The 10776-nt window shown below is 36.0% G+C and overlaps 1 protein-coding gene across 3 annotated transcripts; it reads right to left on the bottom strand.

The window, feature by feature from the left end:
• Positions 1–538: 538 nt before the first annotated feature.
• LOC132190371 (putative inactive cadmium/zinc-transporting ATPase HMA3) lies at positions 539–9275 on the bottom strand. 3 transcript variants are annotated; one of them, XM_059605344.1, is made up of 10 exons: positions 9249–9275; positions 8746–8966; positions 7053–7310; positions 4868–4965; positions 4123–4378; positions 3905–4042; positions 3383–3710; positions 3060–3262; positions 2599–2801; positions 539–2003 (listed from the first exon to the last, which is right to left on the bottom strand). In XM_059605344.1, exons 2-10 carry the CDS (start codon positions 8948–8950, stop codon positions 708–710), a joined length of 2985 nt encoding a protein of 994 aa, XP_059461327.1. In that variant the 5' UTR covers positions 8951–8966; positions 9249–9275; the 3' UTR covers positions 539–707. The 3 variants fall into 3 exon arrangements, with proteins under 3 accessions (XP_059461327.1, XP_059461326.1, XP_059461328.1); XM_059605343.1 differs by lacking the exon at positions 9249–9275 and having other exon boundaries at positions 8746–9233; XM_059605345.1 differs by lacking the exon at positions 9249–9275 and having other exon boundaries at positions 2599–2795; positions 8746–9233.
• Positions 9276–10776: the final 1501 nt, after the last annotated feature.

The following is a 10776-nucleotide window of genomic DNA, read 5'->3' as shown; positions in this document are numbered from 1 at the left end:
TTTCTCACATCTCTCTGAGACTCTTTTTCCTCCTATCTCCTCCCTCTCTCATACCTCTCGCACACACCAGTTCATAGAATCTAGAAGTAATTTTCTACTGTTTTCTTATTTCACAAATGTATGTGCTAACTTAAGCATCAAAGAGTCTTCGGCCTTAACTAAAGACCTTCTGACCTTGTTTTTGTTTTACAAGAACCTCATTGCCGTACAGAGGGTCCTTCGCAGCTTCGCCATCAAGAAAATCGCTAGGTAGCAAATTCTCGTGCCTGAAAATGCTCAAACATACTATATTCGAAACATTTCACTTTGTAGTCTGCAATTTATCCCCTTGTTGGTTTGGATTTTTTCACTAAACCTTGAATACTTATTTTTTGGCCAATCATTGCTTAATTTCCAATGAACCCTACTTGGTTAAGAAAAGAAAACCTTCTAGTCTATTCTTTAGCATTAAAGTTCCAAAAGCCTTTCTTTTTTGAACACTTTTATTTGGTCGTCCCAAAAAAAAAAAAAAAAACACATTGATTTAAACAATATAAACATTTTCATTTCATTCGTTAGTTGTGGCTCTTAAAAATGCCATTAATTCCCTTTCATCCAAATTTCCTCAAAGAAAAAAGCATGTGGAAATCTAGCAAGGCAGACTAGCCTTATTTAAAGTTTTTTTCTCCTTTTTTTCTTTTGTATTAGCCTTATTCAAAGTAGTGGCACTATTCCGTGATGATTTCTGATAATCCTCCACCAAAGGCACCCGCAAGATGTCCATGCTTGCCACAACATTCCTTCATGTAGCTCTTGCAACACCCACCAATTTCTCTCTTCTCCAAACTGATACAAGCATGCATAGCTGCTGCAGATTGCCCACATTCTGTTCTATGGCCCTTGCAACTCCCACCTATTTCTCTCTTCTCAAAAGCAGGGATAGTGGTTGATTCCACATGCTCAACACATGGCACAATATCAATGGTGGTATGAAGTGGTGCACTGTAATCTTTACCACATTTGTGCTGATGATTGCAACCTGACTCCTTTTTTCCTGCTGCTCCATTTTCAGCATGGCTGTGGTTCACTCCACAATGGTCTGAGTGGCAATGGCCATCATTTTTCATGCTTTGCATTCCTTCTATAGGAGTTGAATGTTTGCAATGTTTTTCCATTTTCCCTGCAGATCCATTGTCAGCATGGTTGTGGTTCACTCCACAATGGTCTGAGTGGCAATGGCCATCATTTTTCATGCTTTGCATTCCTTCTAAAGGAGTATAAGGTTTGCAATGTTTTTCCTCTTGGAGCCCATCATCTTCTACACATTCACCTTTCCTTCCTGTTGAATCTGTGCAATTATCTTCTGTACATAAGTTTGATGTTAAAGGGCTAGATTGACACTTCTTAGAAGAAACTTTTTGAGGCAGAGTAACCATTTGATCTTTGCTTTCAGAGCAGCAATGGTGATTGGAATCTTTTAGATGATGGTGATGAGAATCTTGAACAAGATGGTGATGAGATGAGTGGCCATTACTGGCATTGCATCCATGCTTATGGGTATGCTTTGCAGCAGAAGATTTGCTTGAATTCCCCTTGGGTTTCTCTGTACCTTGCAAAAGCAGCATGCTGTTTAGGATGACTAGCACACATGTCCCAACATCTGCAAGAACTGCAGCCCAGACAAGCGGATGGCCAGCAAAGGCCAAGGCAAGGATAGCAGACTTGGTAGTGATTGAAAAAAAGATGTTCACAATTACTTTCCTGTGAGCTTTTCTTGCCAATTGGATGGCTTCTGGTATCTTTCTGATGTCATTGGACATGAGAATCACCTGACCAGTTTCAGTAGCTAGTGCTGAGCCTGAAATGCCCATTGAGATACCTATATCAGCTGTGGCCAATGCTGGGGCATCATTTACACCATCTCCTGTCATGGCTGTTGGTCCTTCTCTTTTGAATTCTCTGATGATTCTTGCTTTATCTTCAGGTAGAAGTTCTGCATGCACTATCTCTAGAGCATGATCCAGCTGTTCATAAAAAGGGATTAATGTCACTTTTAAGTTATTTTTCAGTAGTAAGCCTAGGCAGCAGAAGCATCAAATTAAGGAAGATTTGATATTCCCTCAAATTAAATCAATCTGATTCTCAAAGAATCTGAAATAAGTTCATTTTACTTCTCAAACCATTTTTCTCAAATCAATTTGATAGCAATTGGGGGCCCATTGCTGAAATTCATGAAATCCTACCATTTTAAATTCTTAAACTGTTGTTAATATCTACATCTTTTCTTATGATGGCTTTCTGCTGAACTGGTCGTTTTGGATTCCATTCAGGATTAGTCAAACCCAAAAGAGTAATGTTATATAGTAGACTAGTATACGACATCATATATTGACCAATTGAGATTACGTGACAATGAAAATCACCCTTTAGTTTTTTTTTAATTCAAGTGCTGATCTAGAGGCTGATTTTCGGTACAACATCATCAAGTCCTATAATAATCATATACCAATCTACTAAATATCATTACTCAGCCAAAAGTTACTCACTGAATTACTGCATTAAAACCTGACCAACTACAGACAAACAGAAATATATGTGGAAAAGAGCTAGGAAGTGCACCTGTTCTTGTACATGCATTGCTGCTGCTTGCCTATCTCCAGTTAGCATAGCTGTTTTAATTCCCAACAACTTCAGCTCCCTGATTGCCACCACAACCCCAGATCGACAAGCATCTGAGAGACAAAAAATTCCAGCTGGGGTTGCTCCACAGTATATGTAGCCAATGGTGGTTCCTTTCTTCATATCAGCTTCTATGGCTGGAACTAGAAAGTTAAATATCAAAGGATTAGAAACACCCAGTTCAAATGCAAAGAGAAAAATGAACAAAATTAATGCTATTCATCAGAGGGATACTGAAGCTTTATTTTCGGAACATCGACGAATGAAAGGGCATAAGAATTCAATTTCTGATCAAGAGAAGACATGTATGTATATAGCTGCACTGAAGTAATGCACAAGTTACAGTACTAGTGTGAAACTGGGGTGATTTAGTATATAGTTTTCAGGGTCAAAGATCTCACCTGTTGGACACCCAGCTCTTAGAGCAATTTTCTTGTTTCCAATATAAATATCATTCTCATCAACTTTGCCATGAATGCCTTCTCCAGGAAAATTTTCAAATTCCACCACATTTTCAGGCTTTGGCTCAATTGCAAGGGACCTTGCGTGGTCAACCAGTGCGGCTGCCATTGGATGACTTGACTTGCTTTCAATGCTTGAAACCCTTCAGAAAGTTAAAATAAATAACATTAATCATCAATGAAGTGAAAATTCCTCACAATAGACAGAAAATTTGTTACAATGAAGAATTTATATAGGGTGAAGGAGAGAAAGAAGTCCTTACCAATAAAGCAATGTGTTCAAGCTAATATCATCACAAAGAGAACGAATGTCAGTCACCAGAAATTCACCTCTTGTTATTGTGCCAGTTTTGTCAAATGCCATTATCTTAATTTTTGCAAGAGTTTCAAGATAGTCACCACCTTTGATTAGAAGGCCAGATGTTGCTGCCTTTGTGAGAGCACAGAATGTTGCAACAGGTGTAGACAGGATGAGTGCACATGGACATGCACTTACCAAGACAACCAATGCTAAGTGAAACCAATGGTTTCGATTATGAACTTTTAATGCTGCTGGTACCACAGCAAAACAAGCTGATATGATCAGAACGCCTGCCAAAAAAAAAAAAAAAAAAAAAAAAAACCAAGAAAGCAGAGGTCTTGAGTTCGAACTCGGTTTTAATTCAATATTTCACGTGTTAGGCTTCACTTACTAAGGAAGAATTTGAGCCTACACGTGAGGTCTCATGTATTAAAGAGTTAGAAACATTGGTTTCTGTTCTATGAAGAAAAGTTGCTTAATTAACCTGGGGTATAAAATTTGGCACATTTGTCAATTAATCTCTGAGTTTTGGTTTTGCTGTTCTGGGCCTCTTCTACAAGCTGTGCCATTTTAGCCACCATGCATTCTTCAAACAGAGCAGTGGTTTTAACACTAATATAACCTGAAAAGAACCAAAACCTTTTAGCCAACAAAAAAAAAGATGTCAATAGAGAGAGAGCCTGCTTGGGGGAATGGTGTTACCATTTAGATTGATGGTACCACCCCAAACAGTAGAGTCCTTTTCTTTGGCAACTGGGAATGACTCTCCAGTTAGAGCCTTTTCATCAACTTCACATTGCCCTTCCACTACAATTCCATCAATGGGGATAACTTCACCGGCCTTGACAGCGAGAACGGCGTTCAACTTGACCTCGTCAACATCGATAACTTCTCCAGTTTCTGCTATCACCGCCTTCTGAGGGGCTATGTTCATCAATGAGGACATTACTGCATTTGCCTGAGTGAATGGGTGGAAAGAAATCAAAAGCTCTCTCAAAGCAACTGGCCAGGACACTGTCATTGTATTAGTTATATGGCCCAACTCAAACTTTTGAATACAAATACTATGATTATAACATTTTTGTATTGAGAAGGTTTTGCTTATGCCTATTTAACTTGCTTTACAAGTTAACATATGATGAAAGTGATTAATGCTTCTGATGAACGCTTGCCCTCAGAGTAATTTTGTAGATCTTCAACAATAGTGCAGAATAACTCACTACAAATGTGAAAAACAAAACTTTGCAATTCTATTTATTGTATTCATCAGAAATGCTACTAGTAGACTGTTCTACAACCATGTTATACAAGTGCTAATCCGATAGCTGATTTTCACTGCAAAATTATTGCCGTTGTATGATAATCATATAATCATTTACTAAATAACATTACTTTTACGATATTAGCTTTTAATTAAGGAGGTAGTAGACAGAGAGAAAAGGGGAACCTTGTGGCTTGCTCTTGACTCAAGCCATTCTGCAATGGTGTAGAGAAAGACAATAGTCCCGGCTTCCAAATAATCATTCATTGCAAGTGTGCCTATCACTGTCATTAATCATTAAACATTGTGTTAGCAACTTCACTATAATCAAAAGCACCTAACTCTCCCAGAAAACAAAAATAAATAATACCAATTAATAAGTCTCGATATATATATATATATATATATATATATCACTTTATCAAGAAAGAAAAATTTAGTTTCTTTTTCAAAATTACTGGAAGGGATATAAGTGTCCTTTTATGATAGAACAAAAGGACACAAAAGAAAAAGAGACAAAAAAGTGGAAGAGAAAAAAAAGTTGCTTTGGCAGGAATGCTGCATGAGATGGAAAGCTAAATAAAGGCAATGAAAGCAGACTTTAAGTTTGTTACAAAACCTTATCTCAAAAGAGGTAGTTGAGCAAAAGGCTACCAAAAATTGTGAAAAATCCTCTCCTTCCGATGTTTTTTAAGGCAGAAAGATATCCCTTTTATCATGCACTTTTTGCTTGAGATGGAATATCTTTAATTTGTTGCAAGCAAAATCTTCAACCATTTATACCATTAGAGCCTAAAATTCACACACCTTATCAAATTATAAAGACATATAGAAATGCCAGAAACTATATTTTTATTCTGCAACTATCCCATAATGTTCACGTGGTAGTCCTAGTCAGTTCTTTATTTTTTATTTTTTTTAATAATAACTTATTTAAAGATTGGTTGAGACTGCCACATGAATATTATGGGATAATTGTGCCATAAAAGTAGAATGTTAGATATTACACCTCTATCTCACCTTAATCCCACTCAACTAATGTGGCAGTGCCTCATGCCCAACAGCACTTTTTTTTTTTGAAAGACTTATGGGTACACTACCAAATCAAGTAAAATGGAGAGATTTTTTTAAACAATGGCGGATTGAGGATTGATGAATACTGCCTCATTACCTGTTACTGTTAGTCTAGAGACATTAGACAGTAGTATATAGTATTACTCTATTATAAAACAATTAACATAATATGCCTTGCTATATATATATATTCCTTAAAACAAGGAAAACAAGTTTTTCTTTCTGGGTGTCGTGAACCCATCCAACAAGCTGCAAAAGATCCAGTTTTGAATTTGGAATTCCCTAAGCTAACCATATGTAAATCATTTTTTCCTTTTGTCTTTTTTGCCCCCGAGCTATATAAATCAATTTTTTAATAATATTTCCTACGTGTAATATATTACACTCGACCGCCCTAGCCTAAAAACCAAGGGACAATTTTGTCTTATGAGCCTGTGATCTGTCCTATGGCCTTTTCTACGTTGAGGAATCTTTGCGTGAAGCGGATTAGGTGAAGAGTTTATGGGGTAAGCGTTTTGTAGAGTGGTATCCACCGGAGTTTTGAGAATGTATTTAGTCGTTTGTTAACATTTTTATATTATTTTTTTTCAAAGTAAAAGGCTGTTCTAAAATGCGTTGCCAAACTAGCCCTAACTGCTAATTTTAAGTACAAATGTTTTATTTTTTTTATTTTTGTTAATTTGTATGACTTGTCATGAATCCAATTACTGCTGGATAGTGGATACAAAGTCTTGGTGCATTTTATTGCTAATTAATTAATTTGTATGACTTATCATGAACCCAATTGCTGCTGAATAGTGGATACAAAGTCTTGATGCATTTTATTGCTAATTAATTAATTTGAATGACTTATCATGAACCCAATTGCTGCTGGATAGTGGATACAAAGTCTTGGTGCATTTTATTGCTACTTAATTAATTTGTATGACTTATCATGAACCCAATTGCTGCTGGATAGTGGATACAAAGTCTAGGTGCATTTTATTGTTAATTAATTAATTTTTTTTTTTTTAAAGATTAAATTTGGTTAGTATAAGAGTTTCAATTTGTTATTCATTTAGTGGAGGCCTAATAAAAATATAGATTTTAACATTTTTAGTAGCGGGACTAATGAGCGTGCCATAGCAATTTTAAGCACTAAAAGTATAGATACTAGTCCCGATCTAGGCACCAAGAGACATGAATCTGCTTAACTCAATTGATTGAGGTTTAGCCTCAACTAAATTGAAGTCGACTTCATAATTATAATTATGTGATTAAATTAGGTGCAAAAAAATGAGTTGAAAGGGCAGCTTACCTGCAATTATGGCAAGGATATTGATGTCGAGCCTAAGATGACGAATCGCCGCCGCCCCTTTCATAGCAATCGGAAATATGCCGACAGCCACCGCTCCAACAGCCAGCCATCGGAGTGGGAGGTAGAGATACTTGAAGAATGATAGCGAAAGCAACGTACCACAGGCAACAGCATATGGGCTTGGCCATTTCTTTTGGGAATTCTCCACCCCATATACCCTCACATTTGCTTCAAGCCTTGCACGATTTAGAGCCTTAACTGTCATCAACATAAAACATCATCCAAGTTAATCATACATTTATTATACCAATAAGGATTCACGGCAGTCAAACACAATGTGTGAAACCTCATATGAAATTGCATGTTAAGATAAGTAATGGGATAACTCAAAATTTATTTGGATAGGTGGTTTCATATAAGGTTTTTTACCTTTTGTGTCTAAAATAGTAGTAATTTAGAAATATAATTATGTGAAAAATAAAATAATTTAATTAATTGTAAAGCAAAAGGGCATTTTAGTCAAAAGCAAAAAAAAAAAAGAAAAAAGGGACAATATTTGTGCCTGTCAGGCTGTCACTAGCTTGATAGTTCACTCTCCAAAGTTGTACTTATTAATTGGTTATTGGAAATGTTTTGTTAATACAATTTACAGTTTCTTTTTTCTTTTTCTTTTTTTAATTTTTCTTTCCCTCGAGAACACTACCTTTTGATTTTCCGAGAAGACAAGGGAAATTATTTCAAAATAGTACTCTCCACGTGCTGTTTCCTACCAAATAATTCTCTTTGATATTTTTCTCATGTGGAATTGGGATATCCAAACCCTTATTAATTTGGCTATTTCTATAATAATAATAATAATAATAATAATCAATCTGATCCGTTACTCTCTTTACAAATAATAAAAATAGATAAAGAAAAAAAAAAATCTCTTCTTTTGATAAAAAAGGAAGCATCAAAAGATTAAACCTCTTGGGTAGTATTTGGTGCATGAATCTTTGTAATTTTAAGTTCACAAAGGATATATGTCTTTTATGTAATACCATAAAGAGATCAATAAAAGTAAAAGCGAACCCGTTTTTTTTTTTTTTGCATATTGCAATTGCACTAAGCTTTAATTTATCACCAACACCACCCAACCATTGGACCCCCTAATGACTCCCACCCACATGCTTTGATCCACTTTTTCCCTAAATGTGACGTTTTTCTTTGTTAGTGCATTACAATTAACGAAGTTTTTTTTTTTACTTCTTTCCTTTCCGGGCAAATCAAAAAGAAGATGGAGAATTATTGAATGAAAAGAAGTCTAATTGAGCATTAAAGATATTCTAATCAATAGTGGTAGGAGGGAGTGGTTCAATCACCTCAATGGACAGATTGGGGTGGCCGAGCCACCTTTGTAGCCAAGAAAATGACTCGACCACCTTAGTAGCTCGGACTTAACTTCTTATGTATTATCACATTTTGGACTACTGATTTAAAATAAACTGTCTAAATTAAAGTGATAATATATATATATGGGTAGATGGATTTGAATTATGAATGATTGATGATTTTTATAGGGTTGTATTTCAGGACGAGGAAGATGAGCTATTTGTGAGTGTGAAAGCAAAATCCAATTAATGTAGTGGGTCTTTTGAAAATATAGAAAGAATGAATTAAATGTGTTGGAGAACAAATTTTTATTATTATTTACCAATTTGAGCCTGGGAAATGAGGAGATTGTCATGAACAACAATGACTGTTCTTGACGGCACGATCACTGAAACCTCCTTGACGCCATCAAGAGCCTTGAGGATGTTCTCAATCAAAGGCACCTCTGATGAACAGCACAAACCCAGCACATCAAAGTAGCTTTTCTGCAACTTTTTCTCTGCCTTTCTTTTCTCCAGGGAAGCCATAGATTGCTCTCAACTCCTGCAAATACAAACAAAACAATATGGTAGTCCTTTTGTGTATGCAACTTTTAGATTGAGAGGAAAAACCTGAGACCATTTGGGGAAGAAATTCGTGCATGCGCGTGTGAAAAGAACATAGAGACAAAAATGGCGCAGCACGGAAAGAATTGTCACGCAAACAGATCAAGAAGAGAAAAGAAAGGAAACACGGAAACCAAAAAAAATGATGCTTGTTTATGTAAACACAATATAAGACAACACCCAGAAGGGGTTTAGAGAATAAAAAAAAAAAAACACCCACACCTTGTAGAGAAAGGAAGGCTTTCAGGCGTTTCGCGTGGAGTAGGAAGAAGAGGCTCCAAGCTTAAGTAGAAGGAAGGACAGGGTTAATAAGGGAATTATTTAGGATATGGCGTGATGAAATGACATTTACAAAAAAGAATATTTGAAAATTAATTTCATATGAGAATAATGGGCTGCTGAGTGGAGAATCGGGTAAAGAGTAGAAATGGAATCCACATGTATCCAACTCAATGCTTGTTGTCTATAGCCCAACAAGCATATGTGCCCAAAGGTGAGGGTGATATAAAATGTAGATTTCCTCGTATCCCATTTCACTACTCACTATTATTTAATTTCCAACTCCATTTGCCGTATCTTGTCCTCTTCCCCTCTCATTTGTTGGTTTCTGTGTTTTTTCACCACCTTTTACTTTGTTACTTTTCTTAGCAAGCAAGCCCTTCACCTTTCATTGTATGGTTGCAAAATGATTCATGATAACCCCCATATGGAGTGTGGGAGGGCACTGCCCTAAAAAGCTGATAAAGAAAAAAGAAAAAAAGAAAAAAAGAAAAATATAAAGTTGTTGTAAAATTAAAGAAAATAACAAGACAAGATAAAAGATTGCAATATATGAAACTAGTTCTTTAGGAACTATGTATTATTCTTCTCTATTATTGTGTGATTTACATACAACTCAATACTCCCTTTTATAGGCATGGAATCATAATGGGAGGTTAAGGAATATGAAATGGGGAATATGAAACAAAAGGGTTAATCAATTTATTACATGAATGTTATAGGAATTCTAAAAGATGACATGAATGTGTAGAATTCCAAGAGATTGAACTAAATGGTCATCCACCAAATGCATGAATGCATTCATAACACTCCCCCTTGGATGACCATACACTAAGAATATGCCTCGTTAAAACCTTGCCAAGGAAAACCTAGTGGGAAAAAACCTGTGGCGAAGGAAAAAGAGTACAATAGTCTTGTGTGCCTTCGTATGCTTTAGGATTGCCTCATTAAAACCTTGCAAAGGAAAACCCAGTGGGAAAAACCTTAGCGAAGGAAAAAAAGTACAATCAGCATAATCATTTTACTCCCTCTCATTAGCATGAAGAGATTCAATTGTTTATGATGAAAGATCCTTCAGTCGGCGCATTCCAATGTTATTCACCAACTTCTTAAATGTTGCAGTTGGTAATGCTTTGGTAAATAAATCTGCCAAATTGTCACTTGATCGTATCTGTTTAACATCAATATCACCACTCTTCTGGAGCTCATGTGTATAAAAGAACTTTGGTGAAATGTGTTTGGTTCTATCACCCTTAATATATCCTCCTCTGATCTGTGTGATACAAGCAGCATTATCTTCATATAATATTGTCGGGCTATCTTTGATTGTGGATAAACCGCACTTTTCTCGAATGTGTTGAATTATTGATCTTAGCCATATGCATTCCCAACTTGCTTCATGAATTGCAATAATCTCTAAGTGATTTGAAGAAGTAGCAACAAGTGTTTGCTTGACAGATCTCCATGAA

Source organism: Corylus avellana, chromosome ca8, assembly GCF_901000735.1.
Source record: "Corylus avellana chromosome ca8, CavTom2PMs-1.0".
Lineage (NCBI taxonomy): Eukaryota > Viridiplantae > Streptophyta > Magnoliopsida > Fagales > Betulaceae > Corylus > Corylus avellana.
This window is presented reverse-complemented; position numbering and strand designations above follow the sequence as displayed.